The following is a 19,439-nucleotide window of genomic DNA, read 5'->3' as shown; positions in this document are numbered from 1 at the left end:
CACCTCCTCTCCTCCAGGGTATCTGAAGCTCTGTATCCTATCCCCCCTGCTCCTCCTCTCCTCCAGGGTATCTGAAGCTCTGTATCCTATCCCCCTGCACCTCCTCTCCTCCAGGGTATCTGAAGCTCTGTATCCTATCTCCCCCCTGCACCTCCTCTCTTCCAGGGTATCTGAAGCTCTGTATCCTATCCCCCTGCACCTCCTCTCCTCCAGGGTATCTGAAGCTCTGTATCCTATCTCCCCCCTGCACCTCCTCTCTTCCAGGGTATCTGAAGCTCTGTATCCTATCCCCCCTGCTCCTCCTCTCCTCCAGGGTATCTGAAGCTCTGTATCCTATCTCCCCCCTGCACCTCCTCTCTTCCAGGGTATCTGAAGCTCTGTATCCTATCTCCCTCCTGCACCTCCTCTCTTCCAGGGTATCTGAAGCTCTGTATCCTATCCCCCCTGCTCCTCCTCTCCTCCAGGGTATCTGAAGCTCTGTATCCTATCCCCCTGCTCCTCCTCTCCTCCAGGGTATCTGAAGCTCTGTATCCTATCCCCCCTGCACCTCCTCTCCTCCAGGGTATCTGAAGCTCTGTATCCTATCCCCCTGCACCTCCTCTCCTCCAGGGTATCTGAAGCTCTGTATCCTATCCCCCTGCACCTCCTCTCCTCCAGGGTATCTGAAGCTCTGTATCCTATCTCCCCTGCACCTCCTCTCCTCCAGGGTATCTGAAGCTCTGTATCCTATCTCCCCCGCACCTCCTCTCCTCCAGGGTATCTGAAGCTCTGTATCCTATCCCCCCTGCACCTCCTCTCTCCCAGGGTATCTGAAGGTCTGTATCCTATCTCCCCTGCGCCTCCTCTCTTCCAGGGTATCTGAAGGTCTGTATCCTATCTCCCCTGCACCTCCTCTCCTCCAGGGTATCTGAAGCTCTGTATCCTATCCCCCCTGCTCCTCCTCTCCTCCAGGGTATCTGAAGCTCTGTATCCTATCCCCCCTGCTCCTCCTCTCCTCCAGGGTATCTGAAGCTCTGTATCCTATCCCTCTGCACCTCCTCTCCTCCAGGGTATCTGAAGCTCTGTATCACATCCCCCCTGCACCTCCTCTCCTCCAGGGTATCTGAAGCTCTGTATCACATCCCCCCTGCACCTCCTCTCCTCCAGGGTATCTGAAGCTCTGTATCCTATCCCCCTCCTCTCCTCTCCTCCAGGGTATCTGAAGCTCTGTATCCTATCCCCCTGCACCTCCTCTCCTCCAGGGTATCTGAAGCTCTGTATCCTATCCCCCCCTGCTCCTCCTCTCCTCCAGGGTATCTGAAGCTCTGTATCCTATCCCCCTGCACCTCCTCTCCTCCAGGGTATCTGAAGCTCTGTATCACATCTCCCCTGCACCTCCTCTCTTCCAGGGTATCTGAAGCTCTGCATCCTATCCCCCCTGCACCTCCTCTCCTCCAGGGTATCTGAAGCTCTGTATCCTATCCCCCTGCACCTCCTCTCCTCCAGGGTATCTGAAGCTCTGTATCCTATCCCCCCCTGCACCTCCTCTCCTCCAGGGTATCTGAAGCTCTGTATCCTATCCCCCTGCACCTCCTCTCCTCCAGGGTATCTGAAGCTCTGTATCCTATCTCCCCTGCACCTCCTCTCTCCCAGGGTATCTGAAGCTCTGTATCCTATCCCCCTGCACCTCCTCTCCTCCAGGGTATCTGAAGCTCTGTATCCTATCCCCCCTGCACCTCCTCTCCTCCAGGGTATCTGAAGCTCTGTATCCTATCCCCCTGCACCTCCTCTCCTCCAGGGTATCTGAAGCTCTGTATCCTATCTCCCCTGCACCTCCTCTCTCCCAGGGTATCTGAAGCTCTGTATCCTATCCCCCTGCACCTCCTCTCCTCCAGGGTATCTGAAGCTCTGTATCCTATCCCCCTGCACCTCCTCTCCTCCAGGGTATCTGAAGCTCTGTATCCTATCTCCCCTGCACCTCCTCTCTCCCAGGGTATCTGAAGCTCTGTATCCTATCCCGCTGCACCTCCTCTCCTCCAGGGTATCTGAAGCTCTGTATCCTATCCCCCTGCACCTCCTCTCCTCCAGGGTATCTGAAGCTCTGTATCCTATCTCCCCTGCACCTCCTCTCCTCCAGGGTATCTGAAGCTCTGTATCCTATCCCCCCTGCACCTCCTCTCCTCCAGGGTATCTGAAGCTCTGCATCCTATCCCCCCTGCACCTCCTCTCCTCCAGGGTGCACAGAGTCAGATCCTTCAGCCTCTCCTCATAGGTTTTCTGATGATACTGAGCACCCACCATTTTGGTCGCCCTTCTCTGCACCGCCTCCATCCTGTCTCTGCTCCTTTTGAGATAAGGGCTCCAGAACCAAACACAGTACTAGAGGTGAAACCTCACCAAGGATCTGTACAGGAGAATTAGCTCCTTTTTCCTGCCGTTATTCCTCTCTCTATGCAGCCCTGCATTCTTCTGGCTTTGACTATCACCTTCTCACATTGCTAAGGGGAAACGTCCTCAGGTACTTATTTATTTAGATTTTTATATTCCACTTTTCGGCACTTCACAGTGGATTACATTCAGGTACTCAGGGCTTACAAGGAGGGTAAAGTGACTTGCCCAACGTCACAAGGAGTGAGAGTGGGATTTCAGCCCCTGGTTTCCCTGGGTCATAGTCCACTACTCGAACCACTAGGTTATTCCTCCACTTGTTGTGAATGAGGTAGAAGAGAAAGGAGGAAGCTGCTGGACAGAAGAAAACCTTGGTGGAAAACTGACTCAGCACAGTGACCATGATATCTTGCATCTCTCCTCAGCTTTCCATGGTCCTTCAAAGTGCCCTAGGGACACGAAAACCTTCAGTACAGTTTATTTGGGGGAGCTGGACAGTGCATTGGGTGGGAGGGGAGTCCTGCTGTATCGCCCTGCACCCTGGAGGCTTGATGTCTGTTGGTGGGGATTTCCCTACTCCGATGGAGCTTCTGCATTCAGTTCCTCCTTTGTGTCACTGAGCCTGTGGCTTTTGTGCTATATGACCCTGAGAAGAAAGAGACTGCGTGAGATCCTTGTGTGTGCGTGTGAAAGGAGCCAGGAGCTGTGAGTGAGGAGGGGGAGAGATGGCCCTAGGCAGCAGGGTCCTCTGCAGCTCATCCTTCTGCAATGGACATGACCTAGACATGAGAAAGAGGGGTGGTGACACTGTAAGGGGACAAGCTGTACCTGGGACTTATTGTGAGGGAGGATGAAACCTGAGAGGAGCTGTGAGCGAGGAGAGGGAGAGATGGACTGAGGCAGCAGGGTCCTCTGCAGCTCATCTTTCTGCAATGGACATGACCTAGACATGAGAAAGCAGGGTGGTAACACTATAAGGGGACAAGCTGTACCTGGGACTCATTGTGAGGGAGGATGAAACCTGAGAGGAGCTGTGAGCGAGGAGAGGGAGAGATGGACAGAGGCAGCAGGGTCCTCTGCAGCTCATCTTTCTGCAAAGGACATGACCTAGACATGAGAAAGAGGGGTGGTGACACTGTAAGAGGACAAGCTGTACCTGGGACTCATTGTGAGGGAGGATGAAACCTGAGAGGAGCTGTGAGCGAGGAGAGGGAGAGATGGACAGAGGCAGCAGGGTCCTCTGCAGCTCATCTTTCTGCAAAGGACATGACCTAGACATGAGAAAGAGGGGTGGTGACACTGTAAGGGGACAAGCTGTACCTGGGACTCATTGTGAGGGAGGATGAAACCTGAGAGGAGCTGTGAGCGAGGAGCGGGAGAGATGGACTGAGGCAGCAGGGTCCTCTGCAGCTCATCTTTCTGCAATGGACATGACCTAGAAATGAGAAAGAGGGGTGGTGACACTGTAAGGGGACAAGCTGTACCTGGGACTCATTGTGAGGGAGGATGAAACCTGAGAGGAGCTGTGAGCGAGGAGCGGGAGAGATGGACTGAGGCAGCAGGGTCCTCTGCAGCTCATCTTTCTGCAAAGGACATGACCTAGACATGAGAAAGCGGGGCGGTGACACTGTAAGGGGACAAGCTGTACCTGGGACTCATTGTGAGGGAGGATGAAACCTGAGAGGAGCTGTGAGCGAGGAGCGGGAGAGATGGACTGAGGCAGCAGGGTCCTCTGCAGCTCATCCTTCAGCAATGGACATGACCTAGAAATGAGAAAGAGAGGTGGTGACACTGTAAGGGGACAAGCTGTACCTGGGACTCATTGTGAGGGAGGATGAAACCTGAGAGGAGCTGTGAGCGAGGAGCGGGAGAGATGGACTGAGGCAGCAGGGTCCTCTGCAGCTCATCTTTCTGCAATGGACATGACCTAGAAATGAGAAAGAGGGGTGGTGACAATGTAAGGGGACAAGCTGTACCTGGGACTCATTGTGAGGGAGGATGAAACCTGAGAGGAGCTGTGAGCGAGGAGCGAGTAGCGGGAGAGATGGACTGAGGCAGCAGGGTCCTCTGCAGCTCATCTTTCTGCAATGGACATGACCTAGACATGAGAAAGCGGGGCGGTGACACTGTAAGGGGACAAGCTGTACCTGGGACTCATTGTGAGGGAGGATGAAACCTGAGAGGAGCTGTGCTCTCAAGGCCCCCTTGGGGGCGGGGGAGTCTTCTCATTGTGCTGGTAGACACACGTCCCTCACTGTCACAGAATGCTCTTTAAATACAGGTGTGGTTCCTCCTGGCAGCACTCTCAAACAGGTGCACCAGGCAAGGAAGATGATGCTGAGGCTGACCGTGCTGTCTGCTCTGCTGGTTCTGGTACTCACTCATGGTGAGGGCCCGGGAAGATCAGAGAATACCCGTGAGTCATTCCATACACTAACACCAACCTGCTCGGTAAAGAGGAGGCTGCAGGGGATGTGCAATAGAAGTGTTCTCCAAGATATGAGGTACTGGATCTTTGGAGACCAGACCGCTCCCTGCTCCAGCTGCCATACATGCTCTCAAAAGCTTAGGAACAAATAGCGTCTTGGAATAAGCTTTATGTTAGAGATGTTCCTTATTCTTTGCACCATGTGATATTATGAGATGAAATGCCTGGGGATGGTCTTTATTTCCTGCATTATGTGATATAATGAGATGAAATGCCTGGGGATGGTCTTTCTTCCCTGCATTGTGTGATATACTGAGAAATGCCTGGGGATGGTCTTTATTTCCTGCTTTATGTGATATAATGAGATGAAATGTCTGGGGATGGTCTTTCTCTTTCTTCCCTGTACCATGTGTTATAGAGAGAAATGCTAGGGGTTGATCTTCCTTTCCTGTAATGTGTGAGAAACACCTGGGATGGCCTTTCTTCTCTGCGCTGTGTGATTTACTGAGAAACACCTGGGGATGGTTTTTGTTCCCTGCATCGTATGATATAGTGATAAACACCTGGGGATGGTCTTTGTTCTCTGAATCGTATGATATAGTGATAAACACCTGGGGATGGTTTTTGTTCCCTGCATCGTATGATACAGTGATAAACACCTGGGGATGGTCTTTGTTCCCTGCATCGTATGATATAATGATAAACACCTGGGGATGGTCTTTGTTCTCTGAATCGTATGATATAGTGATAAACACCTGGGGATGGTCTTTGTTCCCTGCATCGTATGATATAGTGATAAACACCTGGGGATGGTCTTTGTTCCCTGCATCGTATGATATAGTGATAAACACCTGGGGATGGTTTTTGTTCCCTGCATCGTATGATATAGTGATAAACACCTGGGGATGGTCTTTGTTCCCTGCATTGTATGATATAGTGATAAACACCTGGGGATGGTTTTTGTTCCCTGCATCGTATGATATAGTGATAAACACCTGGGGATGGTTTTTGTTCCCTGCATCGTATGATACAGTGATAAACACCTGGGGATGGTTTTTGTTCCCTGCATCATATGATATAGTGATAAACACCTGGGGATGGTCTTTGTTCCCTGCATTGTATGATATAGTGATAAACACCTGGGGATGGTTTTTGTTCCCTGCATCGTATGATATAGTGATAAACACCTGGGGATGGTCTTTGTTCCCTGCATCGTATGATATAGTGATAAACACCTGGGGATGGTCTTTGTTCCCTGCATCGTATGATATAGTGATAAACACCTGGGGATGGTCTTTGTTCCCTGCATCGTATGATATCGTGATAAACACCTGGGGATGGTCTTTGTTCCCTGCATCGTATGATATAGTGATAAACACCTGGGGATGGTCTTTGTTCCCTGCATCGTATGATATAGTGATAAACACCTGGGGATGGTTTTTGTTCCCTGCATCGTATGATATAGGGATAAACACCTGGGGATGGGTTTTTTTCCCTGCATCGTATGATATAGTGATAAACACCTGGGGATGGTCTTTGTTCCCTGCATCGTATGATATAGTGATAAACACCTGGGGATGGTCTTTGTTCCCTGCATCGTATGATATAGTGATAAACACCTGGGGATGGTTTTTGTTCCCTGCATCGTATGATATAGTGATAAACACCTGGGGATGGTCTTTGTTCCCTGCATCGTATGATATAGTGATAAACACCTGGGGATGGTTTTTGTTCCCTGCATCGTATGATATAGTGATAAACACCTGGGGATGGTCTTTGTTCCCTGCATCGTATGATATAGTGATAAACACATGGGGATGGTTTTTGTTCCCTGCATCGTATGATATAGTGATAAACACCTGGGGATGGTCTTTGTTCCCTGCATCGTATGATATAGTGATAAACACCTAGGGATGGCCTTTGTTCCCTGCATCGTATGATATAGTGATAAACACCTGGGGATGGTCTTTGTTCCCTGCATCGTATGATATAGTGATAAACACCTGGGGATGGTCTTTGTTCTCTGCATCGTATGATATAGTTATAAACACCTGGGGACGGTCTTTGTTCCCTGAATCGTATGATATAGGGATAAACACCTGGGGATGGTCTTTGTTCCCTGCATCGTATGATATAGTGATAAACACCTGGGGATGTTTTTTGTTCCCTGCATCGTATGATATAGGGATAAACACCTGGGGATGGGTTTTTTTCCCTGCATCGTATGATATAGTGATAAACACCTGGGGATGGTCTTTGTTCCCTGCATCGTATGATATAGTGATAAACACCTGGGGATGGTCTTTGTTCCCTGCATCGTATGATATAGTGATAAACACCTGGGGATGGTTTTTGTTCCCTGCATCGTATGATATAGTGATAAACACCTGGGGATGGTTTTTGTTCCCTGCATCGTATGATATAGTGATAAACACCTGGGGATGGTCTTTGTTCCCTGCATCGTATGATATAGTGATAAACACCTGGGGATAGTTTTGTTCCCTGCATCGTATGATATAGTGATAAACACCTGGGGATGGTCTTTGTTCCCTGCATCGTATGATATAGTGATAAACACATGGGGATGGTTTTTGTTCCCTGCATCGTATGATATAGTGATAAACACCTGGGGATGGTCTTTGTTCCCTGCATCGTATGATATAGTGATAAACACCTAGGGATGGCCTTTGTTCCCTGCATCGTATGATATAGTGATAAACACCTGGGGATGGTCTTTGTTCTCTGCATCGTATGATATAGTTATAAACACCTGGGGACGGTCTTTGTTCCCTGAATCGTATGATATAGGGATAAACACCTGGGGATGGTCTTTGTTCCCTGCATCGTATGATATAGTGATAAACACCTGGGGATGGCCTTTGTTCCCTGCATCGTATGATATAGTGATAAACACCTGGGGATGGTCTTTGTTCCCTGCATCGTATGATATAGTGATAAACACCTGAGGATGGTCTTTGTTCCCTGCATCGTATGATATAGTGATAAACACCTGGGGATGGTCTTTGTTCCCTGCATCGTATGATATAGTGATAAACACCTGGGGATGGTTTTTGTTCCCTGCATCGTATGATATAGTGATAAACACCTGGGGATGGTCTTTGTTCCCTGCATCGTATGATATAGTGATAAACACCTGGGGATGGTTTTTGTTCCCTGCATCATATGATATAGTGATAAACACCTGGGGATGGTCTTTGTTCCCTGCATCGTATGATATAGTGATAAACACCTGGGGATGGCCTTTGTTCCCTGCATCGTATGATATAGTGATAAACACCTGGGGATGGTCTTTGTTCCCTGCATCGTATGATATAGTGATAAACACCTGGGGATGGCCTTTGTTCCCTGCATCGTATGATATAGTGATAAACACCTGGGGATGGTCTTTGTTCCCTGCATCGTATGATATAGTGATAAACACCTGGGGATGGTCTTTGTTCCCTGCATCGTATGATATAGTGATAAACACCTGGGGATGGTTTTTGTTCCCTGCATCATATGATATAGTGATAAACACCTGAGGATGGTCTTTGTTCCCTGCATCGTATGATATAGTGATAAACACCTGGGGATGGTCTTTGTTCCCTGCATCGTATGATATCGTGATAAACACCTGGGGATGGTTTTTGTTCCCTGCATCATATGATATAGTGATAAACACCTGAGGATGGTCTTTGTTCCCTGCATCGTATGATATAGTGATAAACACCTGGGGATGGTCTTTGTTCCCTGCATCGTATGATATAGTGATAAACACCTGGGATGGTTTTTGTTCCCTGCATCATATGATATAGTGATAAACACCTGAGGATGGTCTTTGTTCCCTGCATCGTATGATATAGTGATAAACACCTGGGGATGGTCTTTGTTCCCTGCATCGTATGATATCGTGATAAACACCTGGGGATGGTTTTTGTTCCCTGCATCATATGATATAGTGATAAACACCTGGGGATGGTCTTTGTTCCCTGAATCGTATGATATAGTGATAAACACCTGGGGATGGTCTTTGTTCCCTGCATCGTATGATATAGTGATAAACACCTGAGGATGGTTTTTGTTCCCTGCATCGTATGATATAGTGATAAACACCTGGGGATGGTTTTTGTTCCCTGCATCATATGATATAGTGATAAACACCTGGGGATGGTCTTTGTTCCCTGCATCGTATGATATAGTGATAAACACCTGGGGATGGCCTTTGTTCCCTGCATCGTATGATATAGTGATAAACACCTGGGGATGGTTTTTGTTCCCGGAATCGTATGATATAGGGATAAACACCTGGGGATGGTCTTTGTTCCCTGCATCGTATGATATAGTGATAAACACCTGGGGATGGTCTTTGTTCCCTGCATCGTATGATATAGTGATAAACACCTGGGGATGGTCTTTGTTCCCTGCATCGTATGATATAGTGATAAACACCTGTGGATGGTCTTTGTTCCCTGCATCGTATGATATAGTGATAAACACCTGGGGATGGCCTTTGTTCCCTGCATCGTATGATATAGTGATAAACACCTGGGGATGGTTTTTTGTTCCCGGAATCGTATGATATAGTGATAAACACCTGGGGATGATCTTTGTTCCCTGCATCGTATGATATAGTGATAAACACCTGGGGATGGTTTTTGTTCCCGGAATCGTATGATATAGTGATAAACACCTGGGGATGGTCTTTGTTCCCTGCATCGTATGATATAGTGATAAACACCTGGGGATGGTTTTTGTTCCCGGAATCGTATGATATAGTGATAAACACCTGGGGATGGTCTTTGTTCCCTGCATCGTATGATATAGTGATAAACACCTGGGGATGGTTTTTGTTCCCTGCATCGTATGATATAGTGATAAACACCTGGGGATGGTCTTTGTTCCCTGCATCGTATGATATAGTGATAAACACCTGGGGATGGTTTTTGTTCCCTGCATCGTATGATATAGTGATAAACACCTGGGGATGGTCTTTGTTCCCTGCATCGTATGATATAGTGATAAACACCTGGGGATGGTCTTTGTTCCCTGCATCGTATGATATAGTGATAAACACCTGGGGATGGCCTTTGTTCCCTGCATCGTATGATATAGTGATAAACACCTGGGGATGGTCTTTGTTCCCGGAATCGTATGATATAGTGATAAACACCTGGGGATGGCCTTTGTTCTCATCTTTCTCTTCTCCCGTATAGACAATTCTGAACACAGTAAGGAGAGCCATGAGGAGGGGAGCCATGAGGAGGAGAGGCATTGTCCAGGGGGTGCCTCCAGTAATTCCACCCTCCCTTCCTGCCCTTGCGTGGTTGGGGTGAATTGTACCGCAGTGGACTGCACCAGTGATGGCAACTGTACAGGGGACGCGAGATGCTGTAACACCACATGTGGACTGAAGTGTCTCTCCTTAACACCCGGTGAGTGTAAATCTTGGGGGAGGGCAGGCAGACTCCATTCAATAAGAGGACTCTTTCCCCTCCACGCCTGATTCACAGTTATGGCTCTCTTCCTTCTCTCCATCTCTCCAGTTCTATCCTCAGTCCTCTCTTCAGCATGAGCTCTGGCTCTCTTTTCCTCCCTCTCTGCATCTTGATATCAGCTCTTCAAACTCTCCCCCTGGATCCTATTCATTCTCCCAGATTCAGCAGGCTGGGCAGGTACCCTCCTGGTCATGAGAGACAACTTTATAAGGTGCTAAATGCAACATCAATTACCCCTCTCTGCCGTGCCTTCGGAGCACATGGCAGACTGTTGTGGGGGGGGGAGGGGGAGCAGGATCAGTGCACAGGTACACCTGCCCCCCCCCCTCTCTTTTACAGGCTGGACCCTGTGAGCTGGTGCTCCTGCTCTTGCCCAGTCCAGTCACATGTTCCCATGGTATCCCCCCCATCCTCCAGCCTAGCACATGGTGCACTGCGAGCTTCGTGTAGACTTCTCGCTGCCACGGCCGCACTGGGGTACCTCTGGCTGAGGGAAGGGCTGTGGAAAGCAAGCCCCACCCGACTAGAGCTAACTTCACCTGTCCCCGACTCATCTGACTAGAGCTAACTTCACCTGTCCCTGACTCACCTGACTAGAACTAAACTCACCTGTCCCCGGTTCATCTGACTAGAGCTAACTTCATTGTCCCTGACTCACCTGACTAGAGCTAACCACCTGTCCCTGACTCACCTGACTAGAACTAAACTCACCTGTCCCCGGTTCATCTGACTAGAGCTAACTTCACCTGTCCCCGGCTCACCTGACTAGAGCTAACTTCACCTGTCCCTGACTCACCTCACTAGAACTAAACTCACCTGTCCCCGGTTCATCTGACTAGAGCTAACTTCATTGTCCCCCGGCTCACCTGACTAGAACTAACCTCACCTGTCCCCAGCTCACCTGACTAGAACTAACCTCATCTGTCCCTGGCTCACCTGACTAGAGCTAACTTCACCTGTCCCTGACTCACCTGACTAGAACTAAACTCACCTGTCCCCAGTTCATCTGACTAGAGCTAACTTCATTGTCCCCGACTCACCTGACTAGAGCTAACCACCTGTCCCTGACTCACCTGACTAGAACTAAACTCACCTGTCCCCGGTTCATCTGACTAGAGCTAACTTCACCTGTCCCCGGCTCACCTGACTAGAGCTAACTTCACCTGTCCCTGACTCACCTGACTAGAACTAAACTCACCTGTCCCCGGTTCATCTGACTAGAGCTAACTTCACCTGTCCCCGGCTCACCTGACTAGAGCTAACTTCACCTGTCCCTGACTCACCTGACTAGAACTAAACTCACCTGTCCCCGGTTCATCTGACTAGAGCTAACTTCATTGTCCCCCGGCTCACCTGACTAGAGCTAACTTCACCTGTCCCCGACTCACTTGACTAGAGCTAACCTCGCCTGTCCCCGGCTCACCTGACTAGAGTTAACCTCACCTGTCCCCGGCTCACCTGACTAGAGCTAACCTCACCTGTCCCAGGTTCACCTGACTAGAGCTACCTTCACCTGTCCCCGGCTCACCTGACTAGAGCTAACTTCACCTGTCCGTGACTCACCTGACTAGAACTAAACTCACCTGTCCCCGGTTCATCTGACTAGAGCTAACTTCATTGTCCCCCGGCTCACCTGACTAGAGCTAACTTCACCTGTCCCTGACTCACTTGACTAGAGCTAACCTCGCCTGTCCCCGGCTCACCTGACTAGAGTTAACCTCACCTGTCCCCGGCTCACCTGACTAGAGCTAACCTCACCTGTCCCAGGTTCACCTGACTAGAGCTAACCTCACCTGTCCGTGACTCACCTGACTAGAACTAAACTCACCTGTCCCCAGTTCATCTGACTAGAGCTAACTTCATTGTCCCCCGGCTCACCTGACTAGAAACTAACCTCACCTGTCCCCAGCTCACCTGACTAGAACTAACCTCATCTGTCCCTGGCTCACCTGACTAGAGCTAACTTCACCTGTCCCTGACTCACCTGACTAGAACTAAACTCACCTGTCCCCAGTTCATCTGACTAGAGCTAACTTCATTGTCCCCGACTCACCTGACTAGAGCTAACCACCTGTCCCTGACTCACCTGACTAGAACTAAACTCACCTGTCCCCGGCTCACCTGACTAGAGCTAACTTCACCTGTCCCTGACTCACTTGACTAGAGCTAACCTCGCCTGTCCCCGGCTCACCTGACTAGAGTTAACCTCACCTGTCCCCGGCTCACCTGACTAGAGCTAACCTCACCTGTCCCAGGTTCACCTGACTAGAGCTAACTTCACCTGTCCGTGACTCACCTGACTAGAACTAAACTCACCTGTCCCCGGTTCATCTGACTAGAGCTAACTTCATTGTCCCCCGGCTCACCTGACTAGAGCTAACTTCACCTGTCCCTGACTCACTTGACTAGAGCTAACCTCGCCTGTCCCCGGCTCACCTGACTAGAGTTAACCTCACCTGTCCCCGGCTCACCTGACTAGAGCTAACCTCACCTGTCCCAGGTTCACCTGACTAGAGCTACCTTCACCTGTCCCCGGCTCACCTGACTAGAGCTAACTTCACCTGTCCGTGACTCACCTGACTAGAACTAAACTCACCTGTCCCCGGTTCATCTGACTAGAGCTAACTTCATTGTCCCCCCGGCTCACCTGACTAGAGCTAACTTCACCTGTCCCTGACTCACTTGACTAGAGCTAACCTCGCCTGTCCCCGGCTCACCTGACTAGAGTTAACCTCACCTGTCCCCGGCTCACCTGACTAGAGCTAACCTCACCTGTCCCAGGTTCACCTGACTAGAGCTAACCTCACCTGTCCCTGGCTCAGAGGAATGTCTCGCTCCTGCCACCGGGGCTCCAGGTCTGTCTGATCTTCCAAGCTGCTGAGACTTTTGGCAGGTGCAGAGCTCATCTCCTACTTCTCGTGTACGTGAAAGAGAGGGAGTGGCAGGAGAGAGGAGAGGGCAGGGGCTCCCCCTTACACTCCCACCCATCAGCAGCAGGCCTGGCACAGCATCTCCCACCTCCCTTGTCCTGCACATCTCTCTCTTTGCCCTGTCCACAGGGCACAGCTCTCTCCCTTTCACTCCCTGCTCAGTATATCAACCTCACCCCAGTCTCTTTGCCCATTTTTTGCAGTGCCCAGCATCCACCCGACCAGCACCCTCACTCCACAACTCCCCCACCAACCCAGCTTCCTCCTCTCCACCCCCTACCCCATGTCTACCCAGCATCCATTGCCTTCTCTCTTGCGCGCTCTGCCTTGAAGGTGTGTGTGGTGCACCTGCAGGCTTTCAGGGTTTGGACGAAGCAGCCCTGGGAGAGGGGGATTAAGTCACTGGAGAGGCAAAGGGGAGTAGGAGGAGGAGAGAACAAAAAAGAAGGGGAGGAGAGCGGCATTCGTTTGATCTGGTGATGCTCATTACCTGGCAGTCACCTCTGGGTCCATCCTGACACGGTAGCGAGCCAGCCGGTGCCTCCTGTGCAGCTCCGGACCCAGGAAGTCCCCCCCCTGATGGGCTCTCGGGGGCTCCCCCTCACCGCGCCGGCTGCAGGCCACGAAGTCCGCGTAGCAGGCCCTGGGAGCCGGCTCCTCTGGCAGCACCCTGCTCGGCCAGCAGCCCATCAGCAGGGCAAGCTCCAGGCTCTTGCAATCCCTTCGCACCGAGAGCCTGCAGCCTGGTGCCAGGGCAGGCACGGCCTCTCCTCCCTCCCCACCTGTCCTAGGAAACGGCTCAGAGCTGAGCTCCTTCCTCCCTACTCTGGGGAGGCCTCCAAGCACAGAGCAGCGGCTTCTGCCAGCTCTAGCAGCTTAAAAACAGCCACCACATTTGCCAAAGCTTTCCTGCTTTACACTGTAATATATACCGACTGCATGCAGCCCACGGCGAACTATAGCATCCAAAAACAAAAAGTTACAGTCCAATGACAAAAGAAATGAAAGTAAGAAAAAGCGATTCACAGCATAAGCAAAGCAGCAAATATAATCAGATAATCAAGTGTAAGAACTGCTGTAAATAAATACCAACACTTAAAAATCCCACTAGAAGAGGAGAGAAGGATAAGGCCGTGTGATTCACAAGGAAAAACAAACTAGCATTAAGTCTGAGCCCCCGAGTCCTCCAGGGCCAGGAGGCTCTGTGACCCCACAAGGGGATCAGAGAAGAGGGGCCCGGTGGTCCAGCCCTGCTGAGGAGTCTGCAGTCCTGCCTGGGTTATAGAGCAGGGGTTCCCAACCTTTTTTCTGTAGGGACACACCTGGCAGGTAATGCTTACAGGCAGGGCACACACTGAACCCTTCACCATCACGGGGCTGAATGTAAATATATACTCTGCATCCACAGGAGCCCACACCCACCCACAAACAACGGAGGCAGAGCAGAACTTCAAATACAACTCGCTGTATAAAAAAGATCTTCTGATCCTGCTGCTATCTCAGTAACAGAAACACAAACTCCCTTACCAACAGGCGCATTGTAAAATACAAAACAGGAAAGAACGCTCAGCTCATGTGTAGCAAACCTTCCCTACCCTTGCAACACTAACTCCAAGAAGTCAAACAGCAACATCCCCACCTATGAAACGGCAGCGGTGCAGCCCCCCTGAGAATAAGAAAACGCAACAAAGAAGATGGAGACTAATCCCTACCTACGAGTAAAATATCTCACACCAGCCACACATCCAGATCCAGCCTGCACCAAATACAGAATAAGAGAGCACAAATTACAGAGGTGGAGACAGAAACTGGAATGGAAACCTCAAGAAGCCACCAAAACTGAAATACATCTCCTCCTATCCTAAGCAAGGTACAAAGAGAGAAGAAATGCACATTCCCAAAGCCCACCTAGTATGGCTCTCACAACCCATCACTCCCCTTCCCTGCCTCCATCATCCTTCACTTCTCCCTTTAATCATCTGCTCACACTCATATTCCCGACCCCCACATCCTCTTCCCTGTGCTCCCTACCCCCTTCATCCCATCCCCCTCCCTGCCCAGCATTCCCGACCCCCCACATCCTCTCCCCTGTGCTCCCTCTCTCCCCTGCTTGACTCTCCCTACCCCCTTCATCCCATCCCCCTCCCTGCCCAGCATTCCCAACCCCCACATCCTCTTCCCTGTGCTCCCTCTCTCCCCTGCTTGACTCTCCCTACCCCCTTCATCCCATCCCTCTCCCTGCCCAGCATTCCTGACCCCCACATCCTCTTCCCTGTGCTCCCTCTCTCTCCTGCTTGACTCTCCCTACCCCCTTCATCCTATCGCCCTCCCTGCCCACAATGCCTGACCCCCCACATCCTCTTCCCTGTGCTCCCTCTCCCCCCTGCTTGACTCTCCCTACTCCCTTCATCCCATCCCCCTCCCTGCCCACAATGCCTGACCCCCCACATCCTCTTCCCTGTGCTCCCTCTCCCCCCTGCTTGACTCTCCCTACCCCCTTCATCCCATCCCTCTCCCTGCCCAGCATTCCCGACCCCCCATATCCTCTTCCCTGTGCTCCCTCTCTCCCCTGCTTGACTCTCCCTACCCCCTTCATCCCATCTCCCTTCCTGCTCAGCAGCCCCCACACTCCTTCTCCGTTCCACCCTTATCTTCTCGGTATCCCCAACCTCCTTTCCCCCACCCCTCACAGGGGGAAGAGATCATTAGCAGCGTCACTCCCAGACTCCGCAGGGGAAGATAAAGTCACTCCCAGACTCCGCAGGGAGAGATAAAGTCACTCCCAGACTCCGCAGGGGAAGATAAAGTCACTCCCAGACTCTGCAGGGGGGGGGGGGATAAAGTCACTCCCAGACTCCGCAGGGGAAGATAAAGTCACTCCCAGACTCTGCAGGGAGAGATAAAGTCACTCCCAGACTCTGCAGGGGAGGATAAAGTCACTCCCAGACTCCGCAGGGAGAGATAAAGTCACTCCCAGACTCCACAGGGAGAGATAAAGTCACTCCCAGACTCTGCAGGGAGAGATAAAGTCACTCCCAGACTCTGCAGGGGAGGATAAAGTCACTCCCAGACTCTGCAGGGAGAGATAAAGTCACTCCCAGACTCCGCAGGGGAAGATAAAGTCATTCCCAGACTCTGCAGGGAGAGATAAAGTCACTCCCAGACTCTGCAGGGGGAGATAAAGTCACTCCCAGACTCTGCAGGGAGAGATAAAGTCACTCCCAGACTCTGCAGGGGGAGATAAAGTCACTCCCAGACTCTGCAGGGGGAGATAAAGTCACTCCCAGACTCTGCAGGGAGAGATAAAGTCACTCCCAGACTCTGCAGGGGAAGATAAAGTCACTCCCAGACTCTGCAGGGGAGGATAAAGTCACTCCCAGACTCCGCAGGGGGAGATAAAGTCACTCCCAGACTCTGCAGGGGGAGATAAAGTCACTCCCAGACTCCGCAGGGGAGGATAAAGTCACTCCCAGACTCCGCAGGGGGAGATAAAGTCACTCCCAGACTCTGCAGGGGGAGATAAAGTCACTCCCAGACTCCGCAGGGGGAGAAAAAGTCACTCCCAGACTCTGCAGGGGGGGGGGATAAAGTCACTCCCAGACTCCGCAGGGGGAGATAAAGTCACTCCCAGACTCTGCAGGGGGGGGAGGATAAAGTCACTCCCAGACTCTGCAGGGGGGGGGGGGGGATAAAGTCACTCCCAGACTCTGCAGGGGGGGGGAATAAAGTCACTCCCAGACTCTGCAGGGGGGGGGGATAAAGTCACTCCCAGACTCAGCAGGGGAAGATAAAGTCACTCCCAGACTCTGCAGGGGAAGATAAAGTCACTCCCAGACTCAGCAGGGAGAGATAAAGTCACTCCCAGACTCTGCAGGGGGGGGGGGATAAAGTCACTCCCAGACTCTGCAGGGGGGGGGGGGGGATAAAGTCACTCCCAGACTCAGCAGGGGAAGATAAAGTCACTCCCAGACTCTGCAGGGGAAGATAAAGTCACTCCCAGACTCTGCAGGGAGAGATAAAGTCACTCCCAGACTCAGCAGGGGAAGATAAAGTCACTCCCAGACTCAGCAGGGGAAGATAAAGTCACTCCCAGACTCTGCAGGGGGAGATAAAGTCACTCCCAGACTCAGCAGGGGAGGATAAAGTCACTCCCAGACTCCGCAGGGAGAGATAAAGTCACTCCCAGACTCTGCAGGGGGGGAGGGATAAAGTCACTCCCAGACTCAGCAGGGGGAGATAAATTCACTCCCAGACTCAGCAGGGGGAGATAAAGTCACTCCCAGACTCAGCAGGGGAAGATAAAATCACTCCCAGACTCTGCAGGGGGAGATAAAGTCACTCCCAGACTCCGCAGGGGGAGATAAAGTCACTCCCAGACTCTGCAGGGGGGGGGGGGGGATAAAGTCACTCCCAGACTCTGCAGGGGGGGGATAAAGTCACTCCCAGACTCTGCAGGGGGGGGGGGATAAAGTCACTCCCAGACTCAGCAGGGGAAGATAAAGTCACTCCCAGACTCTGCAGGAGGGGGGCGGGGATAAAGTCACTCCCAGACTCAGCAGGGGGGGGGGGGGGGATAAAGTCACTCCCAGACTCTGCAGGGAGAGATAAAGTCACTCCCAGACTCCGCAGGGGAGGATAAAGTCACTCCCAGACTCTGCAGGGGGGGGGGATAAAGTCACTCCCAGACTCTGCAGGGGAAGATAAAGTCACTCCCAGACTCAGCAGGGGAAGATAAAGTCACTCCCAGACTCTGCAGGGGGAGATAAATTCTGCATCCCAACAAGCCCAGAACAGCAGGAGCTGGCAATGTCTGGCTCTGATCTGGGTGAAGGAGGAAACAGGAAAGAGGAGAAGGAAGTGAGAGGAGCCTCCCATCAAGCCAAATGTAAGAGAAGTCAATCAACTCCCATCCGGGCTGATAAGGAGGCAGCCATCTGCTGGCCCTGTGACACCTCCCAGGACCTCACGACACACCTGATGAGAACCACTGGTATAGACAGTATAAGAAGCCAGGCTGCAGGCACTTCCCAAAGCTGAGAGAGAAAATCACAGACGTCCTACAAAAGAAGGAGCAGGAAAAACTGCGTCTAATCCTGGGGGAAAGAGGAGAAACAGCAGCGAGAGCAGCAGAGTCTGTGGGATCCTGGCCCCGGGCCAGAACCAGGATCTGAGCAGAGACAATCCGGAGCAGCACCAGAACCTGGGATCTGAGCAGAGACAGTCTGGACCAGAACCAGAACCAGAGATCTGGGCAGAGACGATCCGGACCAGAACCAGAACCCGGTATCTGAGCAGAGACAATCCGGACCAGCACCGGAACCTGGGAAGGCTCTCTGGGATTTCTCTCCTGCATGTTGTAATTTTATTTTACTGTTCTTCTCTCTTCTAATTTTTAAGCACTTGCCATGTATTCCTTTGACACCATGTGTACAAGCAGCGAGAGTTTCCTGAATCCCAGAGAGGAATACAGGGAACGTCTCAATCTTACTATTATTACATTTGTTTATGGCACTTTCTCTCTCCTCAGAGAAGCACTGCACTGCTGACACCGACTGCTCTCAGGGCCTTGTCTGCTGCCGTGGAGAATGTGAGCGCGTCTGTTTAACCTCACTGTCCCCCAACAAGAAACCTACAGGGCCCCAGCGCTCAAAGGAACTCAAGGTACAACAACCTCCGTTCATATTGCTTTCCTGGTCTCTTCCAGTCTTACTGTCACTCTGTTCCTGCATCTCTCATTCTCTCTGTCTCTTCATCTCTCCTCCCTGTATCTTCCTCTGTCTTTCTGAGAGTTCATAATCCTCGCATTTCTTTCTGTTTGTGTCCCACAGAAGGGACACTGATGAAACGAACCTCCTCATCCTCTGCATCCCACGACTGGAAGGAGCCTCTGGTGTAACAGTCCCGCTCCCTCGTGCCTAGCATTGCAGGAATAAAATTATTTCAAGCACACTGTGTCCCTGAGTGTCTCTGTGTGAAACTAAGTGTGGCACCGCTGACCATGCATGATCTTACAGAATCTGTGGGCTAATTAATCACCATTTGATACTAAGTGTGGTACTGCTGCCCATGCATGACCTTACAGAATCTGTGGGCTAATTAATCACCATTGGGAGGAGCTGGCAGACTGCAGATCAGCCTCAGAAACAGGATGGAGCCAAGAAGAGATGTACCAGATCCATCCCCACTCCAAAGAGAAAAGGAGGAAAAAGAGGCGGGAGA

General features: G+C 51.3%; 1 protein-coding gene across 1 annotated transcript; it reads left to right on the top strand.

Annotated features, from left to right (window-relative positions):
* Positions 1 to 4,656: 4,656 nt before the first annotated feature.
* LOC115078895 (WAP four-disulfide core domain protein 3-like) lies at positions 4,657 to 19,305 on the top strand. The gene is made up of 4 exons (XM_029581965.1): positions 4,657 to 4,783; positions 10,009 to 10,227; positions 18,748 to 18,881; positions 19,049 to 19,305. Exons 1-4 carry the CDS (start codon positions 4,699 to 4,701, stop codon positions 19,058 to 19,060), a joined length of 450 nt encoding a protein of 149 aa, XP_029437825.1. The 5' UTR covers positions 4,657 to 4,698; the 3' UTR covers positions 19,061 to 19,305.
* The last annotated feature ends 134 nt before the right edge of the window (positions 19,306 to 19,439 follow it).

The sequence above is a fragment of the Rhinatrema bivittatum genome, chromosome 16, assembly GCF_901001135.1.
Source record: "Rhinatrema bivittatum chromosome 16, aRhiBiv1.1, whole genome shotgun sequence".
Lineage (NCBI taxonomy): Eukaryota > Metazoa > Chordata > Amphibia > Gymnophiona > Rhinatrematidae > Rhinatrema > Rhinatrema bivittatum.
The sequence above is the reverse complement of the archived record's forward strand: the minus strand, read 5'-3'. Positions and strand labels throughout refer to the sequence as shown.